Raw genomic sequence first — 18,201 nt, 5'->3', positions numbered from 1 at the left:
TTCTGCTCAGAAGTGCCAACAAGTCAATGTTGGCACATCCTATAAAACAAATCTTTAACATCTCTGGAAGCCCACGATGCATAAATGACCACTGAAGCAATCCTGCATCCAGTCGGACGATGTGCTAATGTAAAACTAACACACTAAACAACGGCAGGTTTGTGTTGCTGAAATGGATTCATCTCCCACATTTTTCTACTTCACTCCCATAAATGTCGACGCTCTTCAGCTCGGCTCCCTCCCCATCGCCGCATCCATCTCCAGCTCTGTTTCCTCTCCCAGTACGCTTGTCGCTCTGAATATTCGGAACAACAGAGCCTTTTTTCCCCACCCCTCCCGTGTGGCACCAAGGTCTTCGTCAAGCAGCTCATTTAAATTGCAGATGACTCGGTCCGAGAAAGTCTGAAGCCGTAGTTCGCCCAAAAACTCTCAGCTTAACCAGGCGGCTTTACTGTCCCTCTTTTCAGTCCTTTTTGTTTTTTTATCCCGATTCATTTTTAGATCATCTCGTGTTCCTATTTTCCCTCCTCCTTACACATTCCTTCTACAAAGTGTCTTAATGAATGCCTAAAGATGCAGTCTATTATGCAAAGTGGGCTGTTTTTCACCAGCCAGAGGGTCTGGAGAGTGGAGGGACTGCATTAAATCTACAACATCTTTAATGAGGAAACGCCGGGCCCCACTGTAAAGAGGACCATGTTTCTAAATCCTTTCCACTGTGTCTTCTTGATGCCTTTGTTAGGTTTAATCTTTCTGTTTATCTGTGTTCCTGATTTCTGATCTAGGCAGTAAAAACATCTTTACATTTAACAGTAATAAACAGTAAAGTTGTGACGGGAAAAATCCGTAAACTATAAAACAATTTTAAGCCGTTAATGTGGTGTGAAATAAATCTGTGAAAACTGGTCGTTTGTATATTTGACGTGTTTCTACGTTCAATTTATTTATTGTTTTCATGTTTGTTTTAGGAGAAACGTTGTTGTTTTCTTTAAGTTAAAACCTTTTCATCTTTGAACCGTAAACTCAACGATGACAAAGCCATCTAACCGTGAAAGAAAAAAATATTTTACCCATAATTTTAAGCTGGAATTCCAGCGTTTAACCGTTGAATTAACTTTTCTTGCTCTGAACATTTGATCCAGTCTGTGCTTTCCGCCCCTGCCTTTTGTAATTTCTCACCTATAGAAACGTTGCGATGTGACTATTATCCCGCATCTGATTGCCTACAATGGCTGCCACTGGTTTTAGCTGTCAAGTTGTCAAAATAATGCACAAAATCTTAAACATACGCAGGAAATATAAAAGAAAAAGGGACCCAGTGTTTTGCTACTAATTGTCAAAACTATGATGACGACATAATAAGGTCCAACGGTTTCACATTCCACTGGTCACTGAAAAGTTTCCATAAAACAAAAGTTTGAAGGGAGAGGGAATCAGGTCAGTTATGCTAGCTTGACGTTGACATCCTTAAGATGTGCTGCAGAATTCTGATTCTGTCCAGTTTGAAGAAATAAAAAAAGGAAGGCGACCCACACACCAACTCTGTGACAGATAATCAGAGAAAAAGGTGCTAAAATTAAACACCTGCTTAATTTAAACCGCTGCTGCTGCAGCTGCTGCTGCTGCTGCTGCTGCTGCTGCTGCTGCTGCTGCTGCTGCTGCTGCTGCAGTTCACACGATCACTTATTAATCATCTCAGAGGAAACGTCAAGCATGAGAACATTATGTAACGGACTGAATGTTCTGTTCTGCTTGTTTTTAGGTGGTGAATAACGTTGAAGTGTCTGAGGATAGTAATGTCCGCTCTGTCAGCTAGTGGAGCTGTTGTCAGTCAGTTTCTACGGCTCAGAGTGAGGCAAGAGAAGAATAATGCGAGTGGTTTTGAGTTGTTCTCATGTTGTTTTTCTGCGTTATTTTTCCCGTTGCTATGGCGCACTGGGTTAAATTAATAATGCCTACATCTCCAGGTTTCATTTAGTTAACTGGATTGTTCTACTGCAGCATCGTGGCTGTGGATGGCAAGTAAAGGAATGGTCTTTTTGGCCTCCAGCCTTGTGCGCATGTGCAACATTTCCAGATGTAAACAATAACATTGAGTGTGTCTGTAACAGCAGTTTCTGTCTGCTGTGTCACTGAGGAGGACGGTCTGTGAAAGGTGCTTGAATGTCTTCCATTTTTCATCTGATCTCTGCTGTCTGTTACTAGCCTCTTCCTCTGTGAGTGTTTCTCCTCCTGCTTACTTATCTTCCACCCAGGGGATTCCCTCTGCTGCTCCAAGTGGTTTACTTCACTAATCAGTCCCCTACTTGTCACTCTCACCCGCCATGTCTGAATCTGCCTCCGTCGGCTCTCTCTGGTAGCAGCGCTACTTTCCCTGGCTTTGAACCAGACCGTCTCTTTATCTCTCTGTCTCTCTCGCTCTCTTTCTCTTTCTTTCTCTCTGAAGATTTGGGAAGGTTATCCTGCTCCAAGCAGCCAGATCCGATCTGCTCCCAGACAGCAGCACTGACTCGCCTCCAACGTCGCCCAGCCCTCCTCCACCCCCCACTGGTCGCCACCAATGGTTGGCGCGTTCCGAGAGCTAAGCGACGATGGCTGGCGGCAGGAGTGTGCTTTCTCTTGTTTAAAGAAGCAGCGCCTTCGCTGCGCGCTTATTTAAAATAGCTGCAAGACGTGGTTCCCGCTCTGGTGTTGAGGAATGGGGGATCGCAATTAAAAAGCAGCAGCACTTCCATATCCTGCCAGACTGGAAATGTTAAAGATCCCTCCAGCTCCGAGCGCGGTTATGATCTTGGGATCAGCGATGTGATTGCCCCCGTTGCCTCTGGTAACGCTGAGCTCATAAACTGTCTTCATTCAGTGTTTTTTCTGTTATAAATCTAGATAAAAATTCAAATACTACATGGACTGTAATATGACCGGATTATTTTATAATCTGAAAAAGTATAGAAACATTTTTTTATTGTAAAAAAAAAAAATTAAGAGCCCATGAATGATCGGCTGAACCACTTGAATGGGTTTGATAGCACTTTGCACCAATCTGATGGTTTTATAACATCTACAAAACTACAAGTGTCTTCACTGTTGGGCTCATATGTGTGTTCAATAATTTAGCAGAAAAAAGGCTTTGAATTAAAATATTGCTCATTTTATCAACATAGTTTATCAAAATAGTTTTCTATAATTAATTGCAAATTCCAAAAAAAAATTATAGACTCTGCGATAAAAACATTTTCTTTTTAAAACCGCTAGATCCAACAAGTAAAAAGCAAATATTTGGTGTTGCAAAATAGAAAAAGCAATATTGTATTTTGCAAGCAAAAGATATATATTTAGATCCTGATCTCTGTTTTTGATTTGTCACTTCAAACTTCAGCCTTTTTTTCCAACTTTGTGATCAGTTTGGTTTCTGAGTTACTGACGGAGTGTGAAGACAAGTACAGACTCCATCAAATGATCAAATGTCATTTCTTTTTATTTGTTCCTAGTTCTTTTTAGATCAGCGTTGTAAATTAGGTCCATCACTGTTTTTTTAATGTTTACATACAAAGTATGGGCTTCCAAGATAACACACCACCATTTAAGAATCTGTAGATTATATAGAATAATATGGTCCAGAATCATATTGAGCCAAACGTCACAGATTTTGAAACAGACCTGATTCCCATTGGTCCAGACATACATTTTTGTATTAAAATGTTTATAACGTAAGAAAAACAGGAAAACGTAGAAGCAAGGAGATATTCTTTCTGATTTCCTCCTAACGTTTGAACTGATGAGATCGTTTTACGTTCTTTACGATGTGGACTTCAGGTCATTTGGTTTAACTTCACCAATCCGGTTGTCCTGTTTACTGAAATCTCTTTACGAAGCGCATCCGGCTTTTTAGTTTTCTTTGCTTCTCAGACACAATTTTGGTGTTTCCGAAATGAAGAAAAAAAAACAAAACAACATATTATCAAAGGATAAAATGCCGAGGCTGCAATATAAATCTCCAGTGAATCATCTCAGATCATGAGTCTGTGTATAAAACCATGCGCTGCCCGGCTGTGTCAGACGTCATGAAGTTTTCTGGCCCAGTCAGTCGAACTTCGCCCACACAGAGCTGCCTCTACCATCACTTTGCTGGAACACAATGCTGGGCTTGTTTGTGCGCTTACCTGGTAAATGACAGGTAATGATAGACATGAAGCTAAACTTTAAGACATATTTCTGATAAGAAATGTAGCCTTTTCTCCAGGTTTTTAATTTTCTGTATAATTATACATTAATCCTCGCTCCTGCCTTAACGTGTTTCCAGTAATTACAATCTGCTGTCTCTCACCTCTCGTGTTTTTTTTTGGTTTTTTTTCTCAGCTTACTCTTCTGTTGACACTGCTGCAGGGTCTCGAGAAAGTATTCACATCTCAGGTCACCTTTCCAGATTGTGTCACATTGCTAACACAAAATACAACGCGCTTTATTGAGATTTTAGACCGATAGAGCAGAAAACATCTGAAAAACGTCACATTGCCTTAAGAAGTAAGTAGTGGGAACTGATTAAAATGTTTTAATCGAGTCAATTTGGGGTTCTGTAATTAACAGAATTGATCGCATTTTTTTGTCAAAAACCATCAAACAAACAAATTAAGCAACATTTTCAATTCCAAAACTTTTTTTACGGCTACATTATTGAATAAATAGACACATGAGCTCAACATATGTGTATTTAATCTTTTATGTATTTTATTCAACCATCAGATCCGTTCAAATGCTGTTATAACCGTTCAGCTTTCAACTGCATCAAAAACTCCTGATCATTCATGAAACTTCTTGAGAAATGTGGCTCCAGTCTGCGCTGCTGCTACATGTTTAGCACTGAGATGCTATTTTAGGCTTGAATAGCTTCACTGACTCCTTGTAGCACAATCTGAACACAGCAGTGGTTTTTTTTTCCTGTGTCCCATCAGATTGTTTCTGAAGACCAGCTTTGTCGTTGGTCACCTTGTTTGCAGATGTAGCTTGTGCATCAGAGTTACCGGCGTATCAGAAATGCTCGGGACTTTCGTATGTATAAAACATTTAAAAGCAACAAAAATACAATTAATTTTGTCACACTATGTAATGCATTAATCACAGTTAACAATGCTAAAGTCCCTAGTTGCAGCACAGCAAAATGTCAAAAGTTCAAGGTGTTTTTCCCGAGACGTTGGATACGCTGCCTTAGTCGCTTTCCGTAAAATCTGATTGCTTTCAGATTATGAACAATCTTAAATAAATCTGGCTTTGTTCAATTGACAGACTGCCATCTTTATGTTTATTGGCTTTCTTTCTCTCTTTTTAGGAGACGAGGAAACATGAGTGGACGGCCATCATTCCCAACTCTCAGCTCATAGTCATTCCCTTCCCACACAATACTCCCCGCAGGTCAGTAACACTCACCGCAGACATAAAACATTTCAGTTGAAACATAAAAAGCACACACACACACGCACACACACACACACACACACACACACGTTTCTCTTGTAAACTTCTGCCGAAGACACATTTAAACACTGATGCTATTCACGGTTTTATTCAAGCTCCTTTAGCTTGCTGCAGACGGTGTCGGCGTTGTCTCTCAGAGGAAGACAATGCCCGGTGAGCAAACACCACGGCATCGCAGCGTGTGTGCGGGTGTTATTATGGTGCTGTTCACATGTTGTTATGAAAGCCCCGGAGGAGCTCCAGATGGCAGTTCGTCTCTGACAAACACTCACATGTTTCCCTCACCCTCCATACGTTAACAGCCAGGTGTAAAACCACTTAGCTGCCGAATGTTTCAAAATGACGACATATTACTGATCCTGCTAAATTTCAAGTTTTCGAGGAGTCCTTTGATTGTTTCCTTTGTGAAAAATGGGAAGGAAAAACGGCAACAATAGTTCTTCTGTGTGGCTCACAGCTGGAGCTCAATGCAGCAAGAAAAGCTCTTATTCTTTGGACACGTATTAACTCAGCCACAAAAGGTTTGTGTTCTGCCTGTGGTGTCGAAATACCAACACTTTCTCCTGGTTATAGATATAAACTGTACCAAATCACACTTGTGTAATATTAGCAGTGTTAACTTGTTCCTTTGAGATCTTGGAGTGTTTGTTTTGCCATTGCATGATAGGTTAGAGTATGGCTTAGCTCTACTTTTCTGTTGACACCAGAAATAAAAAAAGTTGAAATTTCAAGCTATCTCTAAATTTTGTTACTTGGGAACATTAAGGTTTTTCCTCATGCAGCTACAATGGAGGAAAAAAAGGCAGACAGAACCAAAACCAGATGTGAGGGAATGCATTTTTCCAACAGCCATAAGGTACATGGCGCTCTCTGCGTTTCTGAAACAATGTCAGGAATGTGAACGTAAAGATCACTGGAACTGGAGAATAATCAGTTCAACTTCCGGTAGTGTTCAGTCAAATAAACCAAATCCTTTATACGCTATTTTGTCCATCATACAACCGACTCGTACCACGCCATTATTGGACCCCTTCAGCTGTACATCCATAGGTACGGTATGATTAGGGCGGAGCTACTGGCGTCGCACAACAACACAATCCATTGATTAGCAAAGATGAAAAACGTCTCTGTTTGTGACAAGCATGAGGGATTCTAGTGCGTCACATTTGGCGTTACACTAGTTTGACAACATTTGGGTTTAGCCCCGCCTGGACAACGTCTAGCTGGCGGTGGATACGCTCTTCTGAATATGCCGGACTATAAAACAGCTGAAACACTCAGTGGAAATGAGACAACAGAGTCTGACCTTTTCATCCAACATCACTGTCTCACCTCTCCGACGCTCCCCTAGACAAATGGACAAATGTTCCCATCAACACACCCCAAAACCTCGTGGACCGCTGCAAAGGTTTTACCAATGTCATTTTAAAGCTTTGGCATTAAGAATGAGATGTCATTCAAGGTCATGTGTGTGTCAATACTCTATGCAATTTAGTTTAGATTATCCTCTCAATACCTAATCCAAGGTTATAAGTACGTAAAGCAGTTGCATTGCAAAGATGCTAAACACAATTTGTGTCAACTAGGAAAAAAAAAAACTGTGGTTCCATTTACCTGAAAAGGCTTATAGATATTACACTTTTACTCACCTTCACACTGTATAAAACTGTTGTTTGGGCCTCCATATGTAAATCATATCATCATATGAAGCATTTTCACAGTTTGGAGGTGGTAATCTTATTTTGCTACGGTTTTTAATCCAACAGCTAAACATTTAAACCATAGCAAATGGTTACAAGCTACAAACACAGCGGTGTGTGACATCTTCCTGTTCTTCTCTTTTTAGATGGAGCGCTAAGTTGTACCTCACTCCTAGCAACAGCGTCCTGCTGACGGCCATCGCGCTGATCGGCGTGTGCGTCTTCATCCTTGTGATTATCGGCATCCTCCACTGGAAAGAGAAGGTCGGGACTCAGAAAACACTCACTCGGTGCTCTGCCGTAGTAAATGTTCACACCTTCTCGGTGAAACGCCGCTTCCTGCTACTTCCATTCGTTTATTGGTGAATGAGCGAGAGAGACTGGGTGAGCAGACTGGTCACCACCAGCAGCAGATGGATCTCACTGCCTGTCCTGTAGTCCTCTGGCCTCCCCACTGAGCCCCACACACACACACACAGTCCTTCTCCTCTACCATCTTTCTATCCCTGCGGGCCACAACCTGGAAGGGCGTTCAGCTGTAATTGCCTTCTTCTGTCCTTCCAGCACGGTAGATCTGCTGCTCATTACTGCCTAAATGCGCCCTCCAGGGAGTCGGTGCATGTTTTCTCATGTGTTTTGTGCTTCATTCTGGGCGGGTTGTTCTCAGCAGCACACAATTCAGTCGCTGAGGACACATCCTTGTGACAAAGGATTTTTCTTTGTCGTTTCCCTTTTTCTTCTTCAAACCCTGTGATTGGCGCGTGCCGATCGGAGAAGAGCAGGAACTCTCTGGCATCCTGTCTGAACCATCTGCTACTGCAGAATGTGGGCTGCATGTGTGTGAACATCTACCATATGAGCATGGTTACACACGCACACACACGCCCACCCCCCCCCACACACACACACACACGCAAGAGCTCTTTAATTGTCCTCCATTGAAGGGTAATATCGATGTGAGTACTTACAGAAAAGATCTGGCCTAAACCTGATTATTTTTTTAGCTTCCCTACACAATAACACACACACACACACACACACACAGTACAAACAATATGGGAAGTACATTTAAAAAGAATAGAAAAGAATAATACATATGTTATCAATGCAAAAACTTACCAAGTATGTAAAGAAAATCAATAAAGTCACTAAAATTATGACGTTTAGCTACAGCACAAGTTACATGTCTCTTTAAAAGTCAAAAGCTTATATATAACATTGATTTTGGCTTTAATATCTCTTGACTTTAGCTGTTTGCAAAAGTTCTTCAGAAAATCTTTAGTACCACCAACTTACTGACAGACACTTTAAAGGAAGTTGACTTTCCCAGTTTGTTATTTTGTGTCAAAACCAAGAACTTCTGTTCTGCTGTTGATACTGTGATTGTTCAAGGATACAAATGTAAATATTAATTTTGTTGTTATTCAGACCTTCACCTTTCCATTGGGAACATTTAGAGGAGAGTCTCCCGTTTGGGAAAATGGACGGTTTCTAACCAACCTGAACTTTATACAGTATGAACAACTTCATTTGGTCTGACCAGGATGTATCCTCCTTCTTAACCAATGATGGATCCCCTCGCAAACCCCGCAAGAATAAACAGTATAAACGACGGCTGGATTGATAAATTTAAAAATTAAAAACTTCAATAAAAGGAGAAAGAAATGATTGAACCATTTCTAGAACCTCGTTTAGTTTACATCGTCGTTTTGACTGATGAAATTCAGAAACTCCATTCGATGATTAAATAAACATTGAGGCACATTAAGTATTCACTCTGCATTAACTTTTTAATTCGACCCGAATTGCTAAATGTATTATCAGGTCTCTACACAGATTACCAGTGCTGTGCTCTCAACAGAATATAAAATGCAGTGATTGAAATTCTCACTGAACGTCTCCCTGGGACTTTTTCGCATGTTGCCTTCGCAGGGCACAACAATGAATTTGAAACAGTCAAAACATTGAATTTTAGTCCTTTGTTTTCAGAAACTCATCTTTTACTGACTACATAAAAACTACTTGATTCTTTCGTGAATCACAACTGATTGTAAAACATGTGAACCAAGTGGGTTTTTTTCTTAACTTTCCTCTTTGCCAGGATTTCGTCCTCTAGTCTTGTCTTCAATAAGGGAAGCTTGGTGGAGCTTTATTCCACAAAACCTAATCTCCTTATCCTGAGAAGGGGGGGAAAAAGCAGTTTGTTGTTGCTGCATCATTTGTGTCTTTTTCTGTCTGTAAGGTGAAGGCCTTCGCTGCAAGTCTGCTGCATTTGGCTGAATGTGAACAGAGTTTGGATCTAAGCAGCTTTAAGGATATTTTTACCAGTTGGGGACGAAGCAAAGAACTTATGAAAATATAGAAATGAGTCAAGCTAGCAGCAGGTGGTACTGTGTTGCACATGCAAGCGAGGCGCTGCGTAACAAGCATCAACACTCCTACAGCACTCCTCAGTAGAGAATCAGTTCAAGTTTAAAATAGAGACTGAAGAGCATCATGTCTGGTTGGTTTGAGTCTGTACTCAGTTCAAAGGTTACATTAGTTTGTTGGAAGACTCAGTCTGCTCCTTTGGTAAATATTCAGGGTGAAGATGACAGTCTGCTCTTCTTCGAACAGACCACAATACCAGTTTTGTTTGTATCAAAGTCAACTGAATGTGATTCTGATACAATACAGCTGCAAAGTCGGTTCACCTACCTGGAACAAACGACCTGACCTTATCTGTTAATTACTGAAAGGATCGCATCAAGTTGCTAATATTGTCAACAATCGTTTATGGGACAGCCGCACCTCAAGCTGTACAAAGCTTTAAAGGGGCAGTATTAAATATTTACCAGTTGGTATAATGGTTGTTGGGGCTTGGCGATTCCAAGTTGCCGTTCTTTGCTGCAGTTCTCCAACAGTGAAACAGTGAGCTTTAGAAAAATCTTTTCTTTTTCTTACTTTCCTCACCATTCTGCTCTCTGTGCATGCTGACAAGATAAATACGGCTCCTTGTCCAGCTTCGGGGTCAGACGCTAAGAAATGGGCCTGGGTTCCTCATCCCAATGTATCGCAGGGTCACAGAGAGTCATGAATTAATAATTAAGTTCCTAGAAGAAGAGGAAGAAGACAGAAAATGTTTCAGTTTCATTTATTATTGAAAGAGTATTGAGTCTAGCAGCTATTGCTTGGCTTGCAGTGATTTTTATTGAAAGCTACTATTTCTTTATCCGTGATGGGATTTTTCCCACTAAAATATTTTTCATCAAAAGGTAATTTATGTAAATTCTTCAGTGCAACAAAATAAGATTTTTTTTTTTCCAGGCATTTACCTCCTGGTGTTGTTCAATGGGCTTGATGCCAGTGTAGGGTTTTTACCTGGACTCATCAAACCCTTCTACCTCCCCAGACATGTTTTATTAATCTTCCTTATTGATGTTTTATTTCTATTGAGCCTGCATCTCACCACTCCTTATGATACAATTGAACGTTTTTAGTTTTTTTATTCCTGTCGGCGCTCACATTTTCTTTACCGTATTTTACAGGTTTAAACTAATAGCTGTTAATTCCAAACATTATTCCTGAATTGCCTGATTAATCGATAAAGACGTGAGACAAGATGGTCCGCCTCGCTGTACTACCACTAATCTCCTTTAATCTCCCGTGGCAACCATTCGGCTGTGCAAAACGCCTGTTGGGACCCAGCTCCACCTTTGAGGCGCAGCTCCTCCTCGGAGCTGGAGGTTTCAGGCTTCAGAGCTTCCACCTCACAGAGCAGCCCTCACCTGAAACTCCTCCACTCAGCTCCTTCAGACTAGCCCGCAGCAATTAGCAAACACCTGGTGGAATAGAGTATCTGCTGAGCTCATTATAGGACCTAGTTCTCATTGAAATGCTGGTAAAAAAAAAAAAACATTGTTAAATAGAGGAGCCAGGTTGTGATGACTTCCTGAAGGTGGAGTTTCAAAAAGAGCTGCAGCTTCTTAAAGAGACAGAGGCCCAATTTCAAGGAGTTAAATTATGAAGTCAATTTTCTTTTAAGTTACATTTCATAAATATTTATACTTTTTTTAAATCTGAAGGTAACATAGTTACTTGATTGTGCTATGAAATGGGATTGTCTGGAAAACACATACTGCTGCCCCTGTAAGGCTGCAGTTGGTGCCAAGACTGTATTGTCAACAATATCTTACAATAACATATAATTATCCAGTCATAGTTTCAAATTTTGTCAACTTTTAAAATTTTTCAACACAAAAATATTGATGACTGCCCAGGTTCATCTATAAAAGAGGCTTGTGTCAATAAAAGCTGTGATTCCTGAACTCTCCTTAAATTTAAACTGTGAACTCTCACTTTAAAACCAACAGGTTCCGTTCAGACTTTCTAAAAACTCTACATCTCTGCTTCATTTGAGACTATCCACCCCTCCTGCCCATCCAGGGAATCCAGATTGTTTTACACCGGCTGTGAACACCCTCCCTCATATCTCTTCTCCTCTCAACCCGCTTACAGTGGGGGTTCGTCCGGTAAGGTCAGGGTGAGACAGCTGATTGACATTTAGCATTTCTGTCTGTTTGCACTGCCGCCTCTGGTATTTGCTCCTCTAATAACAAAGTCAGATAGAGGGCAGAAACACAAGGGTAGAGGTGGGGGGGGGAGGTAAAAGATGTGTTGTCCAGGCTAAACAGCCGACGTGGCTTTGACAGAAAATCCTGTGAGCTTCTGTGCATTTCTGTCGTTAGTGGCGATATTTAGAATGTCTTCTTAAATCAAAGCCAGACAGGAATGGAAATTAGATTTTTAAAACATAAAGCAGAATCTAATCAATCTGATCTTCACACAGGTCAAATTTAATTAGCTGGCATTTAATCCCGGTCATGCTCCAGTGGAGCTACCTACCTGCTTTCAGACACAAACTCAACACTACAGTATGTCTATAAAAATCTATTGACAGAAACATGTCAATGCAGCGCTGCCTAATAATTATTCAAGCCTCAGGATGATTATTAGGTGGCGCGCCTTGGCTAGTCAATTACAGCAACATCAGCCCCCAGTGGATCGGTCGTCTGAAGGAAATCAGTCCATCAGCTGAAAACGTTGAGCATCAGAACAGGACAGCATTCAATATGAGACCGGCCTTTCTTTGAAGAGAGATGAAGGCTTTATTCCAAACCGAAAGTGACAGGATAAAGAAAATAGAGTAAACATGTCACTGTCCGTCTATTGGGCTCAACACCAGGCTGAAGAAAAGATGGAATCTGGATTTTTGGATGCAATGTTCTCTGATAATTAGTCAACATGTTAAGCAATGTTTTAAAAAGTATTTTCTTAGATAGTTCAAAGCTGATGCCTGTTTTCTAATGTGTTATCTGTGATCTTGGAATATTGATTGCACTGTCTGAATGATTTATTATTAAATCGTTCTGTTTTTACTTTCAGATACTTTTAATTAGCTTGTTTTCATCTGTCAGTCTTTAATATGTGGACTTTCATATTGTCAAAGTTTTGGATTTTTTTAGTGAGGTTATGTCAAAGTTAACATTTATAAGCAGTTAATATTTTACTTACGGTGTTTGATGCTGTTGGCTTATTCATTTTATTTTAATTCAAATTAGTTTGCCCTGGAGGCTGAAGCTAACAGCTTGTCCAACGAGACAGAACCGAACCGAACCACCAAACCAAATGTAATTTGAAAAAGTCAATACTGTTGGTAGACATAACCTTCTGTGTAAATAATCTATCAATGCAAACAGAACTTACTTAAAAACTTACTTATATACTTAAAATAGCATTTGATTTAAAAAAAAAAAGACGTTCTTTAAGACAATAGTACTTTGCTTTGGTGTTAGCCTCACTGTTAGCTTTATCTTCTGGAACGAGCTAATCTGTGTTTATGCTAAAAGAAAACACAGATGAATCTAGGGTGTTAGATATCTATAAACTAGCTTCAAACACTTGCAGTGATATTCAAAGAAATCATCCATCTTGTTTGTTCTTGACATTTATTCACCGTACTCTGCAACTAAACTCAAATATTACGCCAATAAAAAATGTTTCTTACAAAACACATTTTAAAATGTGAGCCTTTCGTGTTGGTGAAACTGCTAACGGTACAAAGTGGTTAAAATTATGTCCACCTGGCCAAAACACAAAATGACAGAATATGATCACACATTTCTAAGTGCTTCTGCTTGTAATTTCCTCACACCTACATGGAAGCTGTTTGTGGATACAAATGTTCTTTCTGGACATAAAAAGGCTGCCTGGGAATAAATTAGCAGTCTTGATTCTTTGCAGCAGTGGAGACGAAGCTGACACGAGTCTTTAGCTCCGCTACTAAATGCCATTCAGACTGTTGAAGTCCTCAGGCTGTTCTTTTATAGATGTAAAGTTTTTGAACATACACAATTCTTTCAAATTGATTATTTTATATGAAATATTTGGCCAACATGTGCCTGCCCCTGCTGACATTATGAGTGAGCTGATTTATTCTTCATCTTACCCAACCATCCCTGCTTCCTGCCCGTGTCAGTGACCAGGTGATGAATGCTCAACACTTATCATCAACTGCTGTTTGGCGGCAAACACAAGGATAAAAGCGTTGAACAATCTCCTCATATGAAATGCCGTTCCAGGTTCTTTGAACTGTATATTGTGGGTCACCTGGTTACATATGTTGTTTTGTGTGACATTAGGGATTCACACATCTTCTTTTTTAGTGAATGAGTCAGTAGTTCCAACACACAGACCGTGTCTGTTTGCTCTGCAGAAAATAACACTTCAGCTTTCTAAAACTCCGCCCTCTCGTTATTTAGCTTTCTGCCATAATCAGACATTATGAATTGCAATTTATTTTTTATTTCGTTGCCTTTTTAGAAATGCGCAAATAATTTTTCGTACTGCTGCGTCGTTTTGCGATCTGAGAGGAATCAAATCTGAATGCAGTTCTGACAGCAGTTCGTTCCACAAGCCACAGGTCCTGTGTGAAATATCATTCGCATGCTTTCACACCTCCATGGTCCAGGGAAATTTGTGCACTTGGACAGGAATGCTGAAATATTTCACAACTTCATCTGGTCTGGTTCACTTTCGCACTGCACTTCCTGAAAGGCAGACCAGACCACCTGGACCAGGTCACGGAGTCACAGCAGCTGCTCCTCTGGGCTCCATGACAGGAAGCTGCTGAGGACGAGCAGCAGGCGAGGCAGAGCGCTGACCGACGCGTAGCGACCAAACCAGAGGGAGGAGAAACCACACCACTGTCAGTCAGACACAACTTACCTGTTTGCTTCTCTTTGTTTGGTTTTTTCTTTCTCTTTCTTTGTTCTCTCTACTTTATTTCTGTCTTTCTTTTATCTTTTTTGTTTCTTCCTCTCTTTTTCTTTCTTTATCTCGGTTTGTTTCTTTCTCTCTTTCTTTGTTTTTGTCTTCCTTTCTTTCTTTGCTTCTTTTTGTTTCCCTTTTTGTTTCTTCCTTGTTTCTCTTTCTTTCCTTCCTTCTTTCTTTTTCATTTTTGATTTCTTGCTTTCTCTTTCTCTGTTTCCCTTTTTTCTTTTTTTCATTTGTTCTTTCTCTCTATTTCTTTGTCTCTTTCTTTCTACTCTTTCTATTTCTGTCTCCCACATTCTTTGCTCTCTTTCATTGTTTTTTCTCTTTCTTTCTCTCTACTTTTCTGTCTCTCTCTCTCTTCCTTTCATCCTGACTTGAGTTCAGATGACCTTTGACACTGCCACAGGAAGTGGAGGAAGTAATCTGGTCTGGTCTGGTGGGGTGTGAGTCCCCGTGATGAAAACCACCAGAATCTTCTGGTTTGGTTTAAAGTATCAACCAAAACCGTTGAACCTCCTGCTCCTCCCAGCTTTGTGAAAGTCTACACAGATATATAATTTTCGTTATTAACAGAGATTGTGAAATTTGACAGGCTTTCCTGTTGGATTTCGTCAGTGAGGATTCAAAGAGGACCCTGTGAAATCTCAGTGCCTGAAAACCCGAACTGCTACACCTGAGTAAAAAAAAAAAAAAAACTCCCTGCGAGGCGTCAGTGACACTCTGAAAACCTCTGACTGTGCACACACTTCATCTCTGCGTCTCAGGTTTATCTGCCAACCATGGAGAGGAAACTCAAATAAACAAGATCCAAAAGCACTGCTGTCTGTTCACAGCCTGAGCTCATTTAAAATGCAGGGGGGGGCAGAAACACCGGCCCAGGATGTGAAGAGTCAGAAATGAAACTTTACAAAACACACACACACACACACACACACACACACACACACACACACACACACACACACACACACACAGTGTTCTTCTGGATCAGAGGTCAACACCACCTGCACCTTCTTTCAATTAAAGAATCAGCAGTAGTCATAATGTTGGTGTAGCGCACACTGCTAACCACTGACTTGAAATAACGTATTTTTTTTGTTTTTGTTTTTTGTTTTTTAATACTGTACTTATGCATTTTCAACGTACAAAACAGAGCATCCATATAAAGAATAACCTCAGCTATTAACCATTTTTTCCAAATCCATCGTTGCCAAAACAGGCTGGTAACACATTACAACGATGCCTCATGCAGTCATCTGCAACTTTAAACGACACATAAATAAATATTCAAACACAATTTGGACGTTGAAGTGTCAGTAGATTTCCTTCTGCAGATTAATATTATAGAAATACTTACCAAATATGATGGAATCTGGGGGGTTTTTTCAGTTTGTTTTCGTTTTTGGGTTGTTGTTTTTTTCAGCACCACAGTTCAAAGCAGCAGTCTGCTCCTGTCAGCTCTGACTTCATATAGTTGAGGTGCTAAACTGCATTTTGTTCACAGCTACCTTACGTTCTACAAAGAAAATGTAAATGTAATGAAACTTTGAGTAAATGTTTTGTGTTTGTTGATGTTTCTCCAAAGTGCCTCCCAACCTTTTACATTTGGTAAATAGTTACAATGTTCCTTAATTCTACTATTGAAGCATGTTTATACGCGTGCTGAATTTGCAGATTGTGCACACACCAAACAGTCTTTTCAAACGTTTTTGTGCAGAACTTGAAAGAGTTAAAAAAAAAAAGAAAAAGAATAAGAAGCCTAAAATGAAACAGGAACAATGAGAATCGACAGTTCATGTTCTGTTTCTATGTCATAAAATATTAAATCCAATTTATTTACATAGTACCAATTCACAACAAATGTCGTCTCAAGACACTTTACAAAAAGATAAATAAAATTATTTCAATCCAATCATGCAATCATAGTTATCAATTGCATAGAATCACAATTTGGTTAGATTTGAAGGTTTATGGTTCATTTTGGTTGTACTTTAAATTACTGTAGATGTTTGTCATTGTTTTTGTTGACAAACTGTATTTTTTATTTTTCCTGTAAGGTAGAGTTGCAGCAGAACACATCTGGTTCAGGTTGCTCTGACGTCATGAGACGTTGCTATGGTAGACCTCAGCAACGAGACTGACTCTCTGTGCCGTGTCTTCCTGTGTGTCCCACAGAAAGCAGACGACCGAGAGAAAAGGCAGGAAGCCCACCGTTTCCATTTTGACGCCATGTGAAGGAGCAACGCTGCGCCACGGCAACGACCCCAATTCCCCCCTGACCTCCCGACCTCCCTCCTCATCCACACGCTCAGTTTGACCCACACTCATTTCAGGGGCCAATAAATTGATACTCATGTGCCCTAAAGCGTTTCTTTTTTCTTTTCTTTTTTTTTTTTTTAAATATCTTTTTGTCAATGAGTCAGATGTGAAATATTTCTGTTCCATTTGATTTATTCATTCCGGTGTTAGAAGCACAGCCTGACAGGGAGCACTGTGGAGGTTTAAGCAGCGGCTTCTCGGGACGGACTCAACAGAGATTTGTGTTCGCACGTAACTCCACATCTGCTTGTTGCTATGGTTTTTATTTAAGTCAAACTTTCATTAAAGGTTAGCATCTGTTGGGTCAAGTGTTGAAGCGGGTAATGTTAACTTGAAATCCATGTCATTTCTTATCATTTTTGTAGTTTTTTTTTTTTCCCTCTCTTCTGGCTTTTTCTGTGAATTTGAACAGATACACCAGAAGCTAAATAGAAGTGGACCAGTACAAGTTGAAGCTTTGCTGACTGCAAATTCAGATTTTCCCCAGTTGATTGTCTCAAAGCTTATCACAGAAGTAAAAAAAAAAAAAAAAAAAAAGTATCTGCAACTCTTCTGCACTGGACCGAGGGAACAGTCTGAACACTGTCGGTCCTGCTGGTCCAAGCCCAGATTACTGTGATTGGATCTGGATTCTTCTGTCTTGTTATAGCCGAAGCATTTCACTTCTGCAAAAATATGTTGTTTGTTTTCCATCTTTATTAAAAGTGCCATCATGCTGTGACAGTGTTGTATGAGAGAGATCATCTGTGAAAAAATTGTGCTCCTCCACTTCCTCGGCGATCTACTTTTGCGGCCTTGCATGAAAATGCTTCACCCCTGATCAAAAACAAAACATCAGAGCCGGGAGGAGGGCTTAGCGCTGTCAATCATCCTCATGTACTTGCTGCTCAATATGCTATTGGTGGATAAACAGAAAAACAATTTCTCCGTAGTCATTGGTAGCTATGCTAACTGTTGTGTTGAGCCTACTGTATCTAAAGTGATTGACAGCACTAAGACCCTCCTCCTGTCTCTGATTGGTTGCTTCTGCCTTGGTGGTGTATTTCTGTTGAGAAGGCAGAAGTGAAAATAATCTTTTTCACAGATTATTTGTCTTACATTTCTGTCACCACATAATGATCATTTTAACAAAACATGTATGTTTTTGTAAAAGTCACATACTGCAGCTTCAAAAGCTTGATTGAGCCACGCCTTCCGACTCGCCATGTTATTTATTCTCCACTGATGAGCAACACGCCGTCGATGTTTGCACTTTCTTTACTTAATTATTAATCGTGGGTGTGTTTTTCTGTAACTTATTCTGTATCGTGAGTTCTGCTTGCAAATAAACGTCCAGGCATCTAACCGTGTTTAGCTTACATGTTGGCTGAGAATAAAGGTTTCTTCTCGTGTCAGTGTA

At 40.2% G+C, this 18,201-nt stretch overlaps 1 protein-coding gene across 3 annotated transcripts in view; it reads left to right on the top strand.

The window, feature by feature from the left end:
- The window catches only part of itfg1 (integrin alpha FG-GAP repeat containing 1), a 169,208-nt gene extending 151,007 nt beyond the window's left edge, over positions 1 to 18,201 (top strand). For all 3 annotated transcript variants that reach the window (XM_044102727.1, XM_044102744.1, XM_044102736.1), the window contains 3 exons: positions 5,324 to 5,406; positions 7,316 to 7,433; positions 16,659 to 18,201. In XM_044102727.1, coding sequence (XP_043958662.1) covers positions 5,324 to 5,406; positions 7,316 to 7,433; positions 16,659 to 16,718 — 261 coding nt within the window. In that variant the 3' untranslated portion in view covers positions 16,719 to 18,201. The remainder of the gene's footprint in view (positions 1 to 5,323; positions 5,407 to 7,315; positions 7,434 to 16,658) is intronic.

This window comes from Gambusia affinis, linkage group LG02 (genome assembly GCF_019740435.1).
Source record: "Gambusia affinis linkage group LG02, SWU_Gaff_1.0, whole genome shotgun sequence".
NCBI lineage: Eukaryota > Metazoa > Chordata > Actinopteri > Cyprinodontiformes > Poeciliidae > Gambusia > Gambusia affinis.
The sequence above is the reverse complement of the archived record's forward strand: the minus strand, read 5'-3'. Positions and strand labels throughout refer to the sequence as shown.